Source organism: Nicotiana sylvestris, chromosome 8 (genome assembly GCF_000393655.2).
Source record: "Nicotiana sylvestris chromosome 8, ASM39365v2, whole genome shotgun sequence".
NCBI lineage: Eukaryota > Viridiplantae > Streptophyta > Magnoliopsida > Solanales > Solanaceae > Nicotiana > Nicotiana sylvestris.
Window position 1 is genome coordinate 219623225 of NC_091064.1, and position 22413 is coordinate 219645637.

Consider the following 22413-nt stretch of genomic DNA (forward strand, 5'->3'; position numbering starts at 1 on the left):
CACTCTGCCCCACCTGAGGACATGCCTTTAATCTATCATCCCAGACTGCCGCCACTACACCTACGACAGATCTACAAAAGACTTGCTAGTGCACCACAGACAACGAATCAAACTAGAAGGAAAAAAGTGACTACCTGTACACCTATTGAATGATTTAACTATTGTGAACTAAAGTAACATCAATTTAGCTAACACCAAAAGGAAAACAGTAGAACGGGAGGTACCAATTCCCGAGAACTAAATCTGTGTTGATTTGCAGCCCTCGATATACTTGCAAGCTCACGCACTGCTTCCCACCGCCCTTTGCTGACGCTCGTCCAGGTTGCTCTCCTTTGCTAGTGCTCGTGCGCCCAACTTGTCTCCAACCACTTTGAGACTTTCCCTGAAAACACAAAAAACACCACGACCCAAAAACCAACAAGGGCTATCACCGCTACCACTGGTGTAGCACCGAAAGTAACTAGCAGCCGAAATTAACTGAAGAAAACCAACAAGCAAGCTTCTGAAATAGGCGAGGAGATCCGGCAACATAACAGCAACAAACCGATGACCAAACGAGAGCAACTCGATAGCAATGGACAACAATTCAATCCGCCAAATTCCAGAAATTCTTAAGCTAAAATCAGAAATCAAATTAGCAAAGAAACAAATTGGGTATGAAAAATTGAAGATTTACATGGACATAATTTTGCCCTCGATCATTATTATTATTATTTTTTTTACTTGATTTTTTCTTTCAATTGGGATAATTGCTAGTACAAGATTTCAAATTCTAGACCAATTCTTTAAAAAGGATTTTTCAGTTAAGGAAAATGAAAAGTATTAGTACAACTAATCACTACCAATAAATGTTTAAATTTAAGCTGCTATGATGTGAAATTGTGAAGTAATGTACAGAAGTTTAGGTTTGCTTTCGCATATAATTTCCCGACAAAGAAAAAGAAAAAGAAAGTTGACCAGACCAGAGAGGGTAACAAAAACGTAAAATTTAATACATAAAATACGCAGCATTTTCTGAATATTAGATGTGCGTAATTAGCATTTTTTTTAAATACCAAACGAGGTTGAACTGAGAAACAAAATAAATTAGTACTCCAACAAGTAAGTAGGTTGGCTTATTCGTTACACCATGGAACGTATATATAATATAGTGTCTATACACAGGGCCAGAGCTAGAATTTGACCCTTGCGGGTTCAAGATTTTAGTCATTTTAAGTTACTAAATTTTAAATTATTAATTTATATATATTTAATGAATTTCTTAAGATAATTATAAGATATGGATTAAAATTACTGGATTCCGTCGAACCTGTAATGTAAAAGCTAGCTTCACCTGTCTAACCGAACAATTTCCTGCAGGAAACAAGTGGTATACATTTTTTGAAATTTAATTTAATATAACTTTCTTACATATTTTAAGAAAAAATTAATTTATGTACACTAACAATCATTATAATTTAACTTGAGATCCTCACATTTCACTAAATTTCGATGACAAAACAATATGTTTGTCACATGCCAGCCTACTAGTGATATTGTTCATTTTGGGCCTAGGCCTGCGCAACTTTAAAATGCATTATTAGAGTCTAAGGTCTGTTTATTTATATATCCAACATATCTATCGTATTTTTTCTTAGTGTCCTTGTTGAGGTTTTCCCTACTACTGTTCAAGGTTGCACGCGGAGTGACTCTACTACCATATGCAACAATCCAGCCCACTGATGATATTATCTGCTTTGGACCTAGGCCCGCACGACTTTAAAACGCGTCACTAAAATTTAACAATTATCTAGTTATATTAATGTCAAATTTGCCTAGGGTGTCACAATGCTAAAGCCTTTCCGTAGAATATAATATTGGGTTAGGAATATGGAGCTTTCTTCAAATGTACTTATCATGCTTTTGCTGATGCAAGTCACGTTTATCATCTGAGTTATTTTTTCAATTACTATCGATTAAGCATTAGCAGCTTGCTAATTAAGGTCATAAAACTACGTACTGATTGATTAATTCAAATAATAAAAAGAAAATATCAAACGTCATTGAAAAACCAGAAAATTTCGTTTTTATCACCAGAAGAAAATTAAAAATTCCAGTTCTTGATATTCTGAGGTGGGATTACAGTAAAGTCATATAACTAATTTTGTCACATTTAAGTAACTGTCTTTTACAATTATAACAGTAAAATCATAAATTTTACCCATTATAACAGTAAATTAGTCACTCTGACGGCTTGGCGGGTAGGTTTTGTTCTTTTATAATATGTAAAATATGGTGTACTTTGAGATTATATATAGTAAGTCAAAAATTCAGTTAACTCTAATGTAATAAAAAATTAATTTTGTGTCGATTTTATTGTTATAGTGAGTAAAATTTAATAATTTTAAAATAATTTTACCCTTTGCATTCTTCTCCAGCTCTTCTTTTCTCTTTTTGTTATATTTACTGTCTCGTACTTAATCTCCATGTTTTTCCTTAAGAGCCCTTCTTTTTCCTTATTTGCTTCATCAGCTTTACCCAATAATTGAGTGGTAAGCTCAAATTATTTGCTAAATTTGCTGTTATTTTTTTTGCGAATGATCTTTTAATTTATAGTTGGCTTTTCAAGCAGAAAAGGAAGTTAACTTTTTATATAAATTTGCCATTCTATAAACCAAATCCCCCTCTCTTTTTTCTTTCTTTCTTTCTTCTGGTATTAAGATTAATCACTTTGTGGAACTTGATTTGCTTTACCTAAATCTGCACATCTAATTCTCTTAAGTTCTTCTCAGAGTGTCAGTCTTAATATTGGATATATTTTCTTAATTGATGTCAACTTTTGTTTATTAGAACATTTTAATAGTATCAAGTCATGCAAATCCATCATAACGTGGGAACAATTGAATATAATAGATAGAATGAAGATAGTAGGGGATCTGTCATGACATGTTAACAATTGAACAAGATATGTAGAATAAAGACAGTGACAGTCATGTCAATTCGTTATGACTCGTAAACAATTGAATAAGATAGGTAGAACAAAAATAATACTAAGTTATTGTGATATTTTATACTTCAATATCATACAAGAAGGGTGTAATTTGTGCGGTGCCTAATTTTTGTGTGCACTAGATTATAGAAAGACCTGATTCTTCTATGCGTTCCTTACACTACAGTTGCGGAATAAATAATGCAGAAAGTAAAGACACAAGGATTTTTACGTGGAAAACACCTAGCTCAAAAGGTGAAAAAATCACGACCTACTACGCAGTAGGATTTTTCCAAATACTTCAATACAACTATGAGCTAACAACAAAGTTTACAAACTCTTGCAAACCTAAGGATTACCTCTAACCCTTGTAGCAACCAGTCCCACATAGGACAGTTCTTGACCATGTGGTTCTTTTTACAACATTTGAAGCATCCATTAGTCATCTGTAAACGATCTCTTCTCCTATCCTACCATAAGATATAGTAGTGATCATTGGATAGTGGTGGCCTAATGGTGAATTGCTCTTTATAGTTTTCAGGTAGTGCATTCATCTTGATCTATTTCTAAGGTGTTAGCCTCTTCAAAGATAATCTGCTCTGATACCAATTGATGTTTTATACTTCAAAATCACACAAGAGGGGGGGGGATTGATTTGTGTGGTGCCTGATTTTCGCATGTACTGGATTATCAAAGGACCTGGTTCTTCTAAGTTTTTCTTAAACTACAGTTGCGAAATAAATAATGCAGAAAGTAAAGAACACAAGGATGTTTACGTGGAAAACACGTGGCTCAAAAGATGAAAAAACCACGACCTACTACCCAGTACGATTTTCCCCAAACACGTCACTACAACTCTGAGCCAACAACAAAGTTTACAAACTCTTGCAAACCTAAGGATTACCTCTAACCCTTGTAGCAACCAGCCACAGGCTGTTGCGACTGCTTCAAGTTAATTCTAACTTGAACAATACAATTAGAGTTTACAACCTCTTGCAAACCTAAGGATTAACTCTAACCCGTATAGCAACACGACACATGTTATTGTGACTACTTCAAGTTAACTTTAACTTGAAAAATACAATTCAGGTACCTAGTACAATTTGCTTTTTAGAAAGCTTAAAGGTACAATTTAAAACGCCTACTACACTTTGAATTAGAAATAAATAAAGACACATAAAACTCTATGGAGCTGGTTCTTCAATCTGGTTCGTGTAGCTTCAGGATCACACTCTTAAATCTCATAAGAATTGCTCACAAAATACCTTGCTATTTTACTCTCAATTCGTGCTTAGCTTCAATATGTGTGCATTACCTGTAAAAGAGAATAAAACTGATATTTATAGAGTTAGTATAATAAGGATTAACTAGAAATCTAATGCTTTACTCTTACTTGGTGGAAGAGTTCTAGTTATCTTCAACTTCTAACTCTTTCCTTATCTTGGATAGAGTTTTCTTCAAGTAAGGAGTCCTGCTCCTTATCAAATATGCAGCCTTTTCATTCAGGGATTATCAGGAATAACCACTTATACTTATTCCTTTCACGTGCATGCCTTTTGCTTGATTCTGCCGGTCACCTGTGTACACTGTCCATAGACCTGATTCATGCATGTGTTCCTTTGTCAATCATCAAAACCAAAACCGTTCAAGTCAATATATTGCCAATTTGTCATGATTCGTGAACAAGATCATTGAACAAAATAGGTAGAATGAAGATAGTATCAAGCTATGTCAGTCGATATAACTTGTGAACAATTGAACAAAACAAGTGCAATGAAGACAGTGACAGTCATGTCAATATGTCATGACTTATAAACAATGAAACTAAATAGATAGGATAAATATAATACTAAATCATCGTCAATTTGTGATGACTTGTGATAATTTAAGAAGCGGACTTTGATCATGAGAAGAGTGTACATTAGCTTTTCGATACGGCTGTTGCACTTCAATCTTTTTTGAATGAGATCTGCTTACCATTTACTTATATTAAAAAAAATGCTCTCCTTTTGTCTGGTTCATTAAGCTAACAAAATAAGGAGAAGGATTCAGAAGTTTGTTCTCAATCTTGAATGTTGCCAAAGTTGACGACTCCAACCAAGATGGGTTGACGGAAGATATCGAATACAATCAAATCTCTCTATAATAGACGTATTTGTTTCGATATTTTTTGGATGCTATAGTGAAGTATTGTTAGAGAGGACATATATTATAACAGAATATTAAAGATCAGTTTCGAGGAAAAATTAGTTTTTATAGTGAATGGTAAAGATGCAATTATAAAGAGGCCCAACGGTATATGTTGATATTCCAGCAGCTTAAGGCTATTATTTTAGCTCAAAATTTCATTAAACTTAAAACGATCATTTTGGAAGGAGTCTCGGAGCAATGGTAAAGTTGTCTCGTATGACTTATAGGTCACGGGTTCGAGCCGTGGAAGAAGATGCTAATGCTTGCATTGGGGTACGCTATTTACATCACACTCCTTGGGATGCAGCTCTTCCCCGGACCCTACATAAACGTGGGATACTTTGTCCACCGAACTACTCCTAAATTGATCTTTCTGCACAAATTTCTAAAGAGGGAACAGAATAATTAGCGACGCAAAATGATCCTATTTGTGCAAATCTCCCTAAGTTAAACAGCAAGTGAAACAAATTTGTTTGCTGAAACAATAATAAAGTTGCTCATCAAACCATCTATATATCGTACTCCTTACATAGGAAACCTTATTACGTACTAAAGAAAAGAAGCGAAAGAAAACATAAGATTAGGCGGCATTAGTTTAATGGTTTACCTCAAAACTAAAATAAAACAAAATATAATGAGGACAAATTAATTTGCCAAAAGCAAAAAATTATTCCAACGATTTTATATCATGCACTATGAAGGCTTATCTTAAATTGAAACTTCCGTGCAAAAATAGAAGGCTGAAAAACAATCAAAAACCACACAAATACAACTCATCAAAAAACACAACAAAATAAAAGTCGAGAAACAGCTCTTGACCCTCAAGTTGAGGTTATCTTTCAACAAAGGACTGCAAATATAAATGATCAAGAAAATGAGACGCGAACTAGAGTAATTTCCAACACTCTACAACTTAATGTGAACGCGAAGTCGAAAATAAACACTTCCTTCAAATGCATCAGTGCTCAAAGTGGCTATTGTGGGGTCCAGCCCCATTTCAAGGAAGAAATTTTTTTCCTTCCTCACTTTTGTCAAAGTTGGTAATAGCACCGGCCCACATTTTTGTTTTCTGTAAAAAATGGCACGCTGCAGAGATGAAACTGTCAAATGAGATAGGTTGTATTCTGCCTATAAAATGAGAGCTCTCATTTTTATCATCACAATCTCAGAAGAAAATATATCTGAGAGCTAGAAAGAAAGAGTGAGGTTTCACAGATATGGTATAAGAAAATAGTCTGTGAAGAAAATAGAGAGTGTGAGCAATATTGTAGTGAGGTGAAATATCAAAAGAGGGTTATCTCTTTTGAGTATTGTAGTGGTCTTTGTAGTATTTTACTCGGGCCTACAAAGTGTAAATTCCTTACTATAGTGATATCAGTTGCTCCTCTCGGGGTCGTGGTTTTTCCCTTATTCAGAAGGGTTTTCCACGTAAAAATCTTGGTGTCATTGTTACTCTTTTATTCTTGTTAATTACCGTATCTTGGTGCTACATTATTATTCCGCTTTTATTACTGTGAATATTATTTTGGTAGGGGGTTTATTCCCAACAACTGGTATCAGAGCACAGGTTCTGCTCGTTCACTGAAATACTATTCACTGTCGGTAGTACTATACTTGGTGAAAAATAAAAATGTCCGGAGTAAAGTACGAGGTAGCAAAATTCAACGGAGATAACGGTTTCTCAACATGGCAAAGAAGGATGAGAGATCTGCTCATCCAACAAGGATTACACAAGGTTCTAGATGTTGATTCCAAAAAGCCTGATACCATGAAAGCTGAGGATTGGGCTGACTTGGATGAAAGAGCTGCTAGTGCAATCAGGTTGCACTTATCAGATGATGTGGTAAATAACATCATTGATGAAGACACTGCACGTGGAATTTGGACAAGGTTGGAAAGCCTATACATGTCCAAAACGCTGACAAATAAATTGTACCTGAAGAAGCAGTTATACGCCCTACACATGAGTGAAGGTACGAATTTTTTGTCACATTTAAATGTGTTTAACGGACTAATCACACAGCTTGCCAACCTCGGAGTGAAAATCGAGGAAGAAGATAAAGCCATCTTGCTATTGAACTCGTTGCCATCTTCGTACGATAATTTGGCAACAACCATCTTGCACGGTAAGACTACTATTGAGTTGAAAGATGTCACATCGGCTCTTCTACTCAATGAGAAGATGAGAAAGAAGCCTGAAAATCAAGGACAGGCTCTCATCACAGAAGGTAGAGGCATGAGTTATCAAAGGAGTTCGAACAACTATGGTAGATCCGGAGCTCGTGGGAAGTCAAAGAACCGATCCAAATCAAGAGTCAGAAATTGCTACAACTGTAATCAACCAGGTCACTTCAAAAGAGATTGCCCAAATCCAAGGAAGGGCAAAGGTGAAACCAGTGGCCAGAAGAATGACGACAACACAGCCGCCATGGTGCAAAATAATGATAATGTTGTCCTCTTTATAAATGAGGAAGAGGAATGCATGCACCTGTCAGGTCCAGAGTCGGAATGGGTGGTTGACACAGCGGCATCTCACCATGCCACACCGGTAAGAGATCTTTTTTGCAGATATGTAGCAGGTGATTTCGGCACAGTGAAAATGGGTAACACAAGTTACTCAAAGATTGCGGGGATTGGTGACATTTGTATCAAGACAAATGTCGGATGCACATTGGTTCTAAAGGATGTGCGGCATGTACCTGATTTGCGGATGAACTTGATCTCGGGAATTGCTTTAGACCGAGATGGATACGAGAACTATTTTGCGAATCAAAAGTAGAGACTCACTAAGGGATCATTGGTGATTGCAAAGGGAGTTGATCGTGGCACGTTGTACAGGACAAATGCAGAAATATGCCAAGGTGAATTGAATGCAGTACAGGATGAGATTTCTGCAGATTTGTAGCACAAAAGAATGGGTCATATGAGCGAGAAGGGATTGCAGATTCTTGCCAAGAAATCACTCATTTCTTATGCCAAAGGTACAACGGTAAAAACTTGTGACTACTGTTTATTTGGTAAGCAGCATAGAGTCTCATTTCAGACATCGTCTGAAAGAAAATTGAATATACTTGATTTAGTATATTATGATGTTTGCGGCCCAATGGAAATTGAATCAATGGGCGGTAACAAATATTTTGTTACTTTTATTGATGATGCTTCACGAAAATTATGGGTTTATATTTTGAAAACCAAAGATCAGGTGTTTCAAGTTTTCCAGAAGTTTCATGCTCTAGTAGAAAGGGAGACGGGTCGAAAGCTAAAGCGTCTCCGAAGTGACAATGGAGGTGAGTACACTTCAAGGGAATTTGAAGAGTATTGTTCAAGTCATGGGATCAGACATGAAAAGACAGTTCCTGGAACCCCACAGCACAATGGCGTAGCCGAGAGGATGAACCGCACCATTGTGGAGAAGGTGAGAAGCATGCTCAGAATGGCTAAACTGCCTAAGTCATTCTGGGGTGAAGCAGTTCAGACAGCCTGTTACCTGATCAATAGGAGTCCATCAGTTCCGTTGGCGTTTGAAATCCCAGAGAGAGTTTGGACCAACAAGGAGGTGTCCTACTCGCATCTGAAGGTGTTCGGTTGCAGAGCTTTTGCACATGTACCAAAAGAGCAGAGAACAAAGCTGGATGATAAATCTGTTCCCTGCATATTTATCGGATATGGAGATGAAGAGTTCGGGTACAGACTGTGGGATCCTGTAAAGAAGAAGGTCATCAGAAGCAGAGATGTAGTCTTCCGAGAAAGTGAAGTTGGAACTGCTGCTGATATGTCAGAAAAGGCGAAGAATGGTATAATTCCTAACTTTGTTACTATTCCTTCTACTTCTAACAATCCCACAAGTGCAGAAAGTACGACCGACGAGGTTGCCGAGCAGGGGGAGCAACCTGGTGAGGTTATTGAGCAGGGGGAGCAACTTGATGAAGGTGTCGAGGAAGTGGAGCACCCCACTCAGGGAGAAGAACAACCTCAACCTCTGAGGAGATCAGAGAGGCCAAGGGTAGAGTCATGCAGGTACCCTTCCACAGAGTATGTCCTCATCAGTGATGAGGGGGAGCCAGAAAGTCTTAAGGAGGTGTTGTCCCATCCAGAAAAGAACCAGTGGATGAAAGCTATGCAAGAAGAGATGGAATCTCTACAGAAAAATGGCACATACAAGCTGGTTGAACTTCCAAAGGGTAAAAGACCACTCAAATGCAAATGGGTCTTTAAACTCAAGAAAGATGGAAATGGCAAGCTGGTCAGATACAAAGCTCGATTGGTGGTTAAAGGCTTCGAACAAAAGAAAGGTATTGATTTTGACGAAATTTTCTCACCTGTTGTCAAAATGACTTCTATTCGAACAATTTTGAGCTTAGCAGCTAGCCTAGATCTTGAAGTGGAGCAGTTGGATGTGAAAACTGCATTTCTTCATGGAGATTTGGAAGAGGAGATTTATATGGAGCAGCCAGAAGGATTTGAAGTAGCTGGAAAGAAACACATGGTGTGCAAATTGAATAAGAGTCTTTATGGATTGAAGCAGGCACCAAGGCAGTGGTACATGAAGTTTGACTCATTCATGAAAAGTCAAACATACCTAAAGACCTATTCTGATCCATGTGTATACTTCAAAAGATTTTCTGAGAATAACTTTATTATATTGTTGTTGTATGTGGATGACATGTTAATTGTAGGAAAAGACAAGGGGTTGATAGCAAAGTTGAAAGGAGATCTGTCCAAGTCATTTGATATGAAGGACTTGGGCCCAGCACAACAAATTCTAGGGATGAAGATAGTTCGAGAGAGAACAAGTAGAAAGTTGTGGCTATCTCAGGAGAAGTACATTGAACGTGTACTAGAACGCTTCAACATGAAGAATGCTAAGCCAGTCAGCACACCTCTTGCTGGTCATCTAAAGTTGAGTAAGAAGATGTGTCCTACAACAGTGGAGGAGAAAGGGAACATGGCTAAAGTTCCTTATTCTTCAGCAGTCGGAAGCTTGATGTATGCAATGGTATGTACTAGACCTGATATTGCTCACGCAGTTGGTGTTGTCAGCAGGTTTCTTGAAAATCCTGGAAAGGAACATTGGGAAGCAGTCAAGTGGATACTCAGGTACCTGAGAGGTACCACGGGAGATTGTTTGTGCTTTGGAGGATCTGATCCAATCTTGAAGGGCTATACAGATGCTGATATGGCAGGTGACATTGACAACAGAAAATCTACTACTGGATATTTATTTACATTTTCAGGGGGAGCTATATCATGGCAGTCTAAGTTGCAGAAGTGCGTTGCACTTTCAACAACTGAAGCAGAGTACATTGCCGCTACAGAAACTGGCAAGGAGATGATATGGCTCAAGCGATTCCTTCAAGAGCTTGGATTGCATCAGAAGGAGTATGTCGTCTATTGTGACAGTCAAAGTGCAATAGACCTTAGCAAGAACTCTATGTACCATGCAAGGACCAAACACATTGATGTGAGATATCATTGGATTCGAGAAATGGTAGATGATGAATCTCTAAAAGTCTTGAAGATTTCTACAAGTGAGAATCCCGCAGATATGCTGACCAAGGTGGTACCAAGGAACAAGTTCGAGCTATGCAAAGAACTTGTCGGCATGCACTCAAACTAGAAGACAGTGCTACCTCCTCTAGATGAATGAGACTGGAGGGGGAGATTGATGATGTCCATCTCATTGAAGAAGTATTAGGCATGTGCCTAATAAGAGTTTTCTTTGGTTTGGTAGCCAACCTTGTTGACTTGGTTTGGTTGGTAGCCAACCTTGTTGAATTTCTTTGGTTTGGTAGCCAACTTTGTTGAATTGTGAAAAGTGTGTGTAAATTGTCAAATATTGTAGGCTTTAGAGGGTGAAGCTTTGGCTATAAAAGGAGAGCTTCAACTCTCATTTCTACACACCAACAAAGAGAGAAAGAAAGAGTGAGGTTTCACAGACAAGGTATAAGAAAATAGTCTGTGAGGAAAATAGAGAGTGAGCGATATTGTAGTGAGGTGGGAATATCAAAAGAGGGTTATTTCTTTTGAGTGTTGTAGTGGTCTTTGGAGTATTTACCTCCGACCTACAAAGTGTAAAATTCCTTACTATAGTGATATCAGTTGTTCCTCTCGGGGTCGTGGTTTTTCCCTTATTCAGAAGGGTTTTCCACGTAAAAATCTTGGTGTCATTGTTACTCTTTTATTCTTATTAATTACCGTATCTCGGTGCTACATTATTATTCCGCTTTTATTACCGTGAATATTATTTTAATAGGGGGTTTATTCCCAACAACTATTCCTCTAGCCATAAAAAATCACCAGTTCCACCAATTACTGAAATGTCCCTAGTTTTGTTCATCAAAAGGTCATGGCCAGCAAAATTCAAGCTTCCTTTATAATCTGTATTATTAAACACAAAAGAGAAACCAAGCCAAGAACTAAAAGTGTCCATTTGATCGTAAAAATACATGCCTTGTGCCCTTCCAACTGGGGTTGAGTGTAAATTATTGTCTAGTGTAATTGGATCATCAAACACAATTAAGTCCCCAAAATTGTTAGGACTTGCCATTATGGTCCTATTGCCCCATTCTGGCGCGCCAATTATGGTTGAAGTCGCATTTTTATAATTTTTGCCATTATAAACAATGTCGTGAAAATAAAATACCATTTCCTTACAAGGAGCGCGAGCACGACGAGTGTAGCTCTGTGCAGAAATGGAGAGAAGAAGAATGCATAGAATTATAAATAATGACTTAGAAACTATTGTTATACAAAATTTGGGAGAGAAAAAGAGCTCTAATTGGCTTTGTGAGTAGTGGGAAGGACTTGCTATTCTTGGTCTCTTTATATAGAAGAGTGTGTGTGTGTTTTGATAAAATAAATTAAAAAATACTAAGGTTTTGGATTATTAAACACCATGCTTCCAGAATAAGGATAGTGATGTCTCAACATTAATTAATTTGTTTTATTAATTAACCCTACATTTAATAAAAATATTCATCATTTCCGACCTTTGAAATGCTTTCCATCTGTTGAACCTGCTTTCAGCTAATACAGAGCTAAAATATTGTAACTAGTGTATATTAATTATAGGTTTGATGATTAATTACAGTATTACATGGAGTAACGTTGAAGTAAACAGAGTCAAGGTTTCTTGTGTTGCGGAAGCCAAATGTATATAGTGTGAATGAGTCACAACTACTATACCAAAAATTATAACAGCAACTAAATAATAAATAAGACAACAATAAAAGGAACACCAGAATTTACGAAATTCGGCCAATTTTGCATACTTCTTCGGACACAACCAATATTTTATTCCACTCCAAAATTACAAGTGAAATAATACTAAAAAGAGAAGATACAAATGCCTTAAGAAGATGGGGAGGCAAATGAGAGGTGTGTTTAAATCCTAAACATTAGGCCTCCTTTTATAGGGAAAAATTCCCAACCAAATATGTCAAGCCACCGATGTGGGTCTTTGACATTCAACAAATCTCCACATTGGCAAAATTCCACATCTTCAATTTTCTCTCCATAACAAATTTTGATTGTGTCTTCATCTTCAATCTTTAGTGTTAAATAATATTGATCAAATCCAAACAATGTTGAAACTTGACTGCAGTCACCACTTTTGTTAGCATATTGGCAGGATTCTCCATAATATGAATTTTCTTCACCGTTGCTCCATCTTCATCTATGATTTCTCGTGCGAAATGATACCGAACATCAATGTGATTCGTCCTTTCATGATAAACTTAGTTCTTCGCTAATTGAATAGCACTTTGACTATCACAAAAAATTGTGATACTTTTTTGTCCAATACCAAGCTATTTAAGCAACCCCTGAAACCAAATTGCCTCCTTCAAGCCTCTGTAATAGCCATGTACTCTGCCTCTGTTGTAGACAAAGCAACTGTTGACTGTAAAGTAGACTTCCAACTAACTGGTGTCTTTGCAAAAGTAAACACATAACCAGTAGTTGATCTTCGTTTGTCCAGGTCACCCGCAAAATCTGAGTCACAATATCCAACTACAGACTGATTGCATTCCTACTCAAAAAATAACCCAACATCTACAATATTATGAATATACCGTAGAATCCACTTCACAGCTTGCCAATGCTCCTTTCTTGGATTATGTATATATCTGCTAATAACTCCAACAGCTTGTGAAATGTCAGGTCTCGTACAGACCATTGCATACATCAAGCTACCTACATCATTTGCGTATGGTACCTTTGACATATACTCTCGTTCAGCTTCTTCTTTTGGCAACATAGTAGTACTTAGCTTGAAATGGGGAGCAAGTGGAGTACTAACTGGCTTAGTCTTTTCATCTATGCCAAAACGTTGTAGTAATCTTTTCAAATATTCTTTCTGAGATAAACAAAGTTTCTTTGAACGTCTATCTCTTATTATCTCTATGCCAAGAATTTTCTTTGCCTCACCCAGATCCTTCATCTCGAACTCCTTCTTCAGTTGAATCTTCAACTTATCAATTTCTTTCGAATTCTTGGAAGCTATCAATATATCATCAACATATAGGAGAAGGTATATAAAGGAACCATCTTTAAGCTTGCGCAAATACATACAATGATCGTACTTGTTTCTCTTGTACCCTTGCCGCAACATAAACTTGTCAAATAATTTGTACCATTATCTAGAAGATTGTTTCAATCCGTACAACAATTTTTCAAGTTTGCACACCATATTTTCCTTTCCAGCAACTTTGAATCCTTCTGGCTGAGTCATGTAGATTTCTTCCTCTAAGTTTCCATGTAAAAATGCAGTTTTTACATCCATTTGAAATAGTTCTAAATCCAAATGTGCTACCAAAGCCAACATAATTCTAATGGAGGAATGTTTTATAATTGGAGAAAATACTTCATTGTAATCAATTCCCTCTTTTTGAGCATATCCTTTGGCCACCAATCTTGCTTTGTAGCGAACATCTTCTTGGTTAGGAAATCCTTCTTTCTTTGCAAATACCCATTTGCACCCAATTCCTTTCTTTCCCTTCGGGAAATTGGCCAATCTCCATGTATGATTCTGATAAAGGGACTATATTTTATCATTCATGGCAATCTTCCACTTATCTTCTTCTGAACTTTGGACTGCGTCTTTATAAGTGGTAGGAATATCATCAGTTACAATTGAGGCGGCACAAGCAACCATCTTTATAAGACGAACATGTTTTGTTATTGTCCTTTTTAGCCTACTGGTTGCTATTGATTCAAGTTGTTGTTGAGGTTCCTGAGTTGGAATCTCCCTCTCTACTGGCTCTTCTTCCAGAGGATAATCTTCATTTGTTTCCTCCTCTGCTTCTTGTGTAGGAATAATAAATTTTTCCTCAAACTCCACCTACTTAGAAGCACCCACATTTTGTTTGGTATCTTCTGTTACCTTATTTACCACAACATATTAATCAAAGGTAACATCCCTGCTGAATATTACTTTCTTTGTCATAGGACACCATACGCGATATCCTTTGACTCCAGAAGTAATCCGCATAAAAATAGCCTTCTTTGCCTTTGAATTAAATTTTGACTCTGTCACATGATAATATGCAGTTGAGCCAAATACGTGCAAAGAGTCATAATCTACAACAGGCTTTCCATACCATTTTTCAAATGGTGTCTTGCCATCAATAACAACAGATGGTAAGCGATTAATGAGGTGACATGTATATGTAATTGCCTCAGCCCAAATTCTTTGCCCAAGCCAGTATTGGACAACATACACAGTACCTTCTCCAGCAAGGTCCAGTTCATACGTTCTGGCACTCCATTCTGTTGTGGTGTATGTCTGACAGTAAAGTGTCAGATGATGCCATTATTTTCACAGACCTTATTGAAATGATTATTTTTGTATTCACCTCCATTGTCTGTGCAATACACTTGATCCTCCTGCCTGTTTGATTCTCCACCATCGTCTTCCATTTGAGAAAAATTCCCAACACTTCATCTTTTCTCTTCATTGTATACACCCACACTCTTCGGGAAAAATCATCAACAAAGGTTACAAAATAGTGCTTCCTACCCAATGAAGGTGTTTTGGAAGGACCCTAAACATCAGAATGTACATAATCCAAAATGCCTTTAGTATTATGGATCGCTGTACCAAATTTAATCCTTATTTGTTTTTCTTTGACACAATGCTCGCAAAACTCCAAGTTGCAAACCTTTACTCCCTTTAACAATCTTTGATCTGATAGAGTTTTCAAGGATTTTCCTCCAGCATGTCCCAAACACATATTCCATAGTCTGGTTGCTTCTGCCTCTTTTTCGTCACTGGATGTTACTGTCGTTATCCCAATAACTGTACCACTGCGATAACGGTACATGTTATTATTCTTCCGATTGGCCTTCATTACCACTAGTGCACCAGAGCATACTCTCATCACCCCATTTTCTGCAATGATTTTGAACCCTTTTGATTCTAGGGCTCCCACAGAGATGAGATTCTTCTTCAAATCCGGTACATATCGAACATCTGTTAATGTTCTGATCATTCCATCATGGTTCCTTAATCGTATTGAACCAATGCCATATGAGGTAAGAGGGCTGTTATCCGCTGTGTGGATGACTCCATATTCTCCTTCTTGAAATTCCACGAACCAGTCCCTGTTGGGACACATATGATAGCTACAAGCCGAGTCCATCAACCATATGTCTGATGATGTTGATGACTCTGTTGTAACTAATGAGAAGTCTGAATCATCACAATCAGCTACATTTGAATCCATAATGGCCTTTCCATTGTTATGTTTGGCCTTATTCTTCAACTTCGGACAGTCTTTCTTCCAGTGCCCCTTTTCTCGACAAAAGGCACATTCATCTTTGTTGGTTCTAGATATTGACTTGGATTTTCCCTTCTTTGTCCTCATTTGGTTTTGAGAACGACTCCTCACAACCAGTGCTTCTCCTTCTCCGTCCTTTTGTTTTTCTCCCTTTCTTTGTTCATAGATGTACAAAGCCGAATAAACTTCTCTGAGAGAAATTTCGTCATTCCCATGGAGTAGAGTAGTTTCAAGGTGCTCGTACTCATCAGGAAGTGACCCCAACAACATCAAGGCCAAGTCACCATCATCAAAAGTTACATCCTTCTTTTGCAAATTTGTGACCAACTTATTGAAACTGGTGATATGTTCATTCATCGTGATAACAGGAACATAAGTGAAGCGAAACAATCTCTTCTTCATGTACAATTTATTTTGACTGTTTTTCTTCAAAAATTTATCCTTAAGTGCTTTTCATAATTTACTTGCAGAAGTTTCCTTTGTGTATGGATATTTTTGCTCTCTAGCAAGGTAGGATATAATGGTACCGCAAGCAACACGGTTGATAATTCTCCAATCTTCTTCTCCAATAACATCTGGTCTCTTTTCTTCAATAGCAAGATCTAGCCCTTATTGAAAAAGGATATCTAGAACCTCGCCTTGCCACATCCCAAAATGTCCTGACCCGTCAAAAATTTCTACCGCAAATTTCGCATTTGACACAATTCTATAAGCGAAGATGCCAATGATGACGTATTATTGACACTTGATGTAGATTCTTCTTATTTATTGTCTCCCATCTTTGACACAAATATTATTTAATAGCTGATGACACAAATCAAGATTATATCCTTTTTAGCGTGGAAGATCAGAATAAGCTGGAACCACAGAGCATACTCAGACAGAACCTTGACTCAGTTACCAAGATAAATCTTTTCTGATGTGGAAGATCGGACTATGCTGCAACCACAGAGCATACTTAGGCAGTACCTTGGCTCTGATACCAATTGTTGCGGAAGCCAAATGTATATAATGTGAATGAGTCACAACTACTATACCAAAAATTATGGCAGCCACTAAATAATAAATAAGACAATAAGACAACAATAAAAGGAACACCAGAATTTACGAGGTTCGGCCAATTTTGCCTACTTCCTCAGACACAACCAATATTTTATTCAACTCCAAAATTACAAGTGAAATAATACTAAAGAGAGAAGATACAAATGCCTTAAAAAAATGAGGAAACAAATAAGAGGTATATTTAAATCCTAAACATTAGGCCTCCTTTTACGGGACTTTGACATTCAACACCTTGATCACACTAGTAATGTCACAAATTCGTTGGATTAGGAGAGGAAACTTTGAAATATTCCTTAATTCAAGTAAATGTACGTATTTTACTTCCATAAACAGTATTTCAAGTAGTAATTGTTATAGACTTGGGTTAACATTCAGTCCAGTACACTTCCATCCAATATGTTTAGGCGGAATATTGGATTTTTGACAAGCGTTACAGTATAATTTTAGTGGACGAGATTTATCTGACTTGAACTATAATTAACTTTCGTCTCTCACTTGTCCACGAATATTCAAAGTAACAACAATAACAACTCAGTGGAATCACATAGGTGGAGTCTGGGAAGGATAGTACGTAGGGATATTCCTACAAATTTAATTTGTGGCTTAAAGCCAAACTTTATGAGATCCCTTAACTTTTTTTTGAAAAAATATTTTTATTTATTTAAAGTCTATTTTTCTAGTTTTTTCATATGCAAGGTTATTAATAATTTTTTTATAATCAATTTCTCCTAATAAGTTTTTCTCAATTGACAATGTAGCCAATTAATTTAATCTCTCTTGAGACATTATTGATCTTAGATAAGATTTTATCAAGTTTAATTTTGAAAAACTTCTTTCTGCTATAGCAACAATAGCAAGAATTATTAACATTATTCTATAAGCAATATATGTATTTGGAAAAGAAGCAAATCTTTTCATTTGATTGAGTATATCAATTAAAATATTTTTTTTCTAATTGTACTATTTTTCCTAACACTTTTAATTTAGAAAATAAATCTAAACCATCAATATCAAATTGATTATTATGCTTTAAGGAATATTCAAGATTAATTAAGGCAATATTTTTTTCAAATTTTCATCATCTAGTGATCTTAATATTTTACCGCTAAATAGAAAATCAAAAATATTTTTATATGCTTCGAATTGTTCAAATCTATTTTGAAGTAAAAAAATAATAGATTTGTCTATTATATATAAAAAGTAATCAACTCTAAAGGACTCTTCGAGAGATTTTGAGATTTCATTAACAACATTCTCATCAAATTGTTTCTACCTATATATCACACGTTTCTTACAAAATTCGGATTCAATATTCATTTCAAATGAAATTTCTTTGACAGAAATTATAGGAGTTGCAAATCCTTATTATCTATACATGTTAAAAAAAGAAATCAAACCTTTTCACCTTGCAGAAGCTTTTTTTAAACGTATATGTAGCCTTTTAGGTGTAAAATAATGGGCCCCCACAAATGTGGGGTTTAAAGCAGTTGCTATATATACTTTAGGGAAGGGTCACCCCTGTATGTACGCAGACCTTATTTCTACCATGAAAAAGAAGAGAGGCAGTTTTGGATAGACCCTCGGCTCAGGTAAAATAAAAAGAACCAGTAGATCCATGAATATTCAAAGCCAATGAAGGAAATCATTCCGTAACGTGATCTTGGATAAATGATAATGCTACAGCAAAGTATGAAATATATAGTGTCCTAATGATAGCAGGGTGTTCTGTGTACATAATGTCATCTACATATAGATTAAAAATCTTTAATTTACAAGCCTGAAATTGTAAAACATTTTTCAAATTCTTTAGAGAAATGAAGTTAGGAAGTAAAACAGAAGCGAGCCATTATTTAAAGTGACAAAAGAGAAAATGAAAACTGATAGATGAAAGGAAAAAAAAAAAACATTAGGAAGCTAAGTATTGACTTTGCATTAGGAAGTTGATTAGCTAAAATTCGGGTATGAAGTTGATTAATAAGTGTGTTAGGCAGTTAAGATGTCAATTTAACAGAATATCAGGTTAGCCTATAATTTAACAAAGAAAAAGTTGACCAACAAAAAAAAGAGAGAAGTTAAATCTTGTCTAAGCCAATAACAAAACCTTAATATTAAAGCAAATACTATAAAATTCCCCTTTTTTTCTTCTTGTGAAGATTCGACGTAGGTAAGCAAGCAGGTTTTTCTGATTACCCAATATGTTTGAAACTAAAGTAATCAGCTAATAAGCAGGAATTTTGTGACACCCTGGGCGAATTCCATATCGATAAAACACGGGAGAGATATTAGATATATAAGTAGACAAACTTTAAATTCTAGTAACGTATTTTAAAACCGTACGGGCCTAAGTCCAAAGCGGACAATATGATCTGGGCTGTCACAAATTTTGACTTATTTTATTACAGTACCATATGTCTAAGCTTGGACACTGGTGGGAAAACAAGAAAAGAGGAGATTCTATGAGCATGGAAAGTTAAATCAACTATTTATAATTTAACATTTTATAGTGGGTCAATTGTACATTTTCATTAGCCTATTAATCAATTTTATCATAAAAATTATCTACAAATACTTTATAAGTGACATGATTGTATTAAGGAAAAAAGTCCAAAATTTCCTTGAATTTTGTGTAATAGTTCAAATTTGTTCTTAATTTAAAGTTGGGATCAAATATAATCCCGCTGTTACAAAATTAATCAAAATATGCCTTAATTACTAAAGGAAGAAGCTTTCCAACACATGAGACTTTGTAAAAGTATAGATTTTCTTTTTTATTTTTCACCCGTTATTTGGTATCTGTATTGGAACCCGATTATATTCGGGTTCGCGCCGCGTAAGGCTCCATTCAGAGGAAAGCGCTCCCTACCAAGGATTTTTCCATATCCTAGGCTTAAACCCGAGATCTCTGGTTAAGGGAAGATCAGTCACATCCACTAAACCACATCCTTTGATGGTAAAACAACAACAACAACAACAACAACAACAACAATAACCCAGTAAAATTCTACAAGTGGGATCTGGCTAGTTCAATATAATTCGGAAGATAGGGGTATATTTTACCTTAACTATTAACAAAGGGTAAATTTGAACCATTTCGCAAACCTCAGGATAAATGTGTATTTAATACTTTTACACTATCAATACAAAAAAACTTAAATTGAAAATTAAATGTTGCATCTTATTTGACAAAATTCTTGGATGTTTTAACCAACAATAAACCCTCCAAAATAAAGACAAAAACAACCAACCTCTTCTCTTTCTCCCACATAAAAAAGAAAAAAACAAAAAAAGAATGCCAACAATAATAACAACAATAATAACGTCTAAAATTATTACCAGCACTCATAAAGTTTAATATCAACACGAAGTCGAAAATAAACTTCACCCTCAAAGGCATCAGTCCTGAGAGTAGCAATTCCTCTTGTCATGAAAAAATCACCAGTTCCACCAATTACCGAAATATCCCTAGTTTTGTTCATTAATGGATCAGCTCCGGCAAAATTAATACTACCCTTATGTTCAGTAGAATTGAAAACAAATGAAAACCCTAACCATGAAGTGAATATTTCTTTTTTATCATAAAAATAAAAACCTTGTGCTCTTCCAACTGGAGTTGAATGAAGGTTGTTATCCAAAGTAATTGGATCATCAAAAATAACTAAATCTCCAAAATGGTTTTGTCCTCCCAATTTTGTAAAATTTCCCCATGCTGGAGCTCCAACTATAGCTGAAGTTGCATTTTTGGCATTTTCACCATTGTAGATTATGTCATGGAAATAAAACATTAGGGTTTTACACGGGTGGCGAGCGCGTATTTTATTGGCTGATTCTACTATAGAGAAGTTTATGTGACAAAGAAGGAAAAGGAAAATTAAAATGGCCATAGAATTAGATTTCTTGGTTGCCATATTTGAGAGAATTATCCAAGAATTGGTTGGAAATGAAGAATTTGAAGGTTGAATTTTTAATCTTGAGTTATATATAGGGGGATTTCTTTTTTAATTTCTTCCAAGGGTTGTCTTGTAACAGAAAATGGTCCAAAATATTAACAAGCTTGGCTTTTAAGGGATCTAAAATGCCCATTTAGTAGACGTAAAAACTAAGGCAAATTTCATGGATATTGTTTTTTTTCTTATATTTAAGTCTATATCAGATGAATATTTTCTTGGTAGCTATAATCATTTTTTATATGCAACAGAAACATAAAGGTATGTCTTATTTCCATGGCAATATCGGATTGGATTTCAAGCCATGTCTACGAAATCAACCACAACAGTTTTTCCTTTCGTTTTCCAACAAATTAGTGTAAAATTGCAGTGCTGAAATATCACGCAATTACATTGAAGTTAGTATAAAGGATTTTTACTTTAATCGTGTATAATTTATTTTTGGTCTATTCGAATTTTCAGGTTATCATATCTTGTTTATTATAAACAGTTCGGATAATTTGACGTGATATTATATTATATTATATTATATGTAGTTTGATGGTAGGCTATTACTATGTATTTTGGCCACTATTTACACTCTAATTTGCTGTACTTTACTGATATTTGAGTGTTAAATGGTACTTCCTCCGTTTCAATTTATGTGAACATGTTTGACTACGCACGGAGTTTGAGAAAAAATGAAGACTTTTGGAATTTGTGGTCCTAAACAAGTCAAAAAAGGGTCCAGAATATTTGTGTGATTATAAAAGCTTCTCATTAAGAGTAGAATTATAAGTTTAAGCTAAATTGTTTCCAAATTTAGAAAGGGGTCATTCTTTTTGGAACGGACAAAAAGGAAATAGGTTCACATAAATTGGAACAGAGGGAGTATGTAAATTTCTCTAACTGAGCACTTTATGCTTTGCTGGAGCAATACGTGGCTACAATGAGGTTAGGGAGCTTTTTTTGAGCTAATGTGGAGCATTGAAGGCCAAGTAAAAACTTATGGAGTAAATTGAGAGTTCGTTCGAGGATCAAAGGAGGTTAGTGTACTTAAAAAGAAGAAAAAAAGAAGAACGAAGAAGAGTGAAAAAAATTGCCTAGGTGCGCGGCCGCGCACTAGGCCACGCCAGTCAAGCAGAAACTGGCCAAAGTGCGCGGCCAGATGCGCGGTCACCTGCCCAGGTGCGCGTTCGCGCAAAGAAAATATATTCCAAGGCTAAAATTGTGATTCCTGAGGCGACTTCCCTTGACCTATATGAAGCCCAGCTCGTCCAAAAAGAGGGTATCTTGGATTATAGGAGAACTTTGAAGGCAAGAACAAGCAAGGAGCAAGACGGAAGATTCGGAAACAAGTTTTTATCTTTTTTCTTTCCTTTTTCTATTATTGGTGATGAATTCTTATATTGTAGTTTTGAAAACAATTATGAATAGCTAAACTCTTTATTCTAGGGTTTGATGGAACCTCTTGGAGGAAGAATTTTTGTTG

At 35.9% G+C, this 22413-nt stretch overlaps 1 protein-coding gene across 1 annotated transcript; it reads right to left on the reverse strand.

The window, feature by feature from the left end:
- Window positions 1-20087: 20087 nt before the first annotated feature.
- Window positions 20088-20985, reverse strand: LOC104229941 (dirigent protein-like). Its single transcript, XM_009782674.2, has one exon. It carries the CDS (start codon window positions 20901-20903, stop codon window positions 20328-20330), a length of 576 nt encoding a protein of 191 aa, XP_009780976.1. The 5' UTR covers window positions 20904-20985; the 3' UTR covers window positions 20088-20327.
- Window positions 20986-22413: the final 1428 nt, after the last annotated feature.

Bases quoted from the DNA above. Each gene is read 5' to 3' on its own strand.
- LOC104229941 (XM_009782674.2), bottom strand. From the start codon at position 20,903: ATGGCAACCAAGAAATCTAATTCTATGGCCATTTTAATTTTCCTTTTC.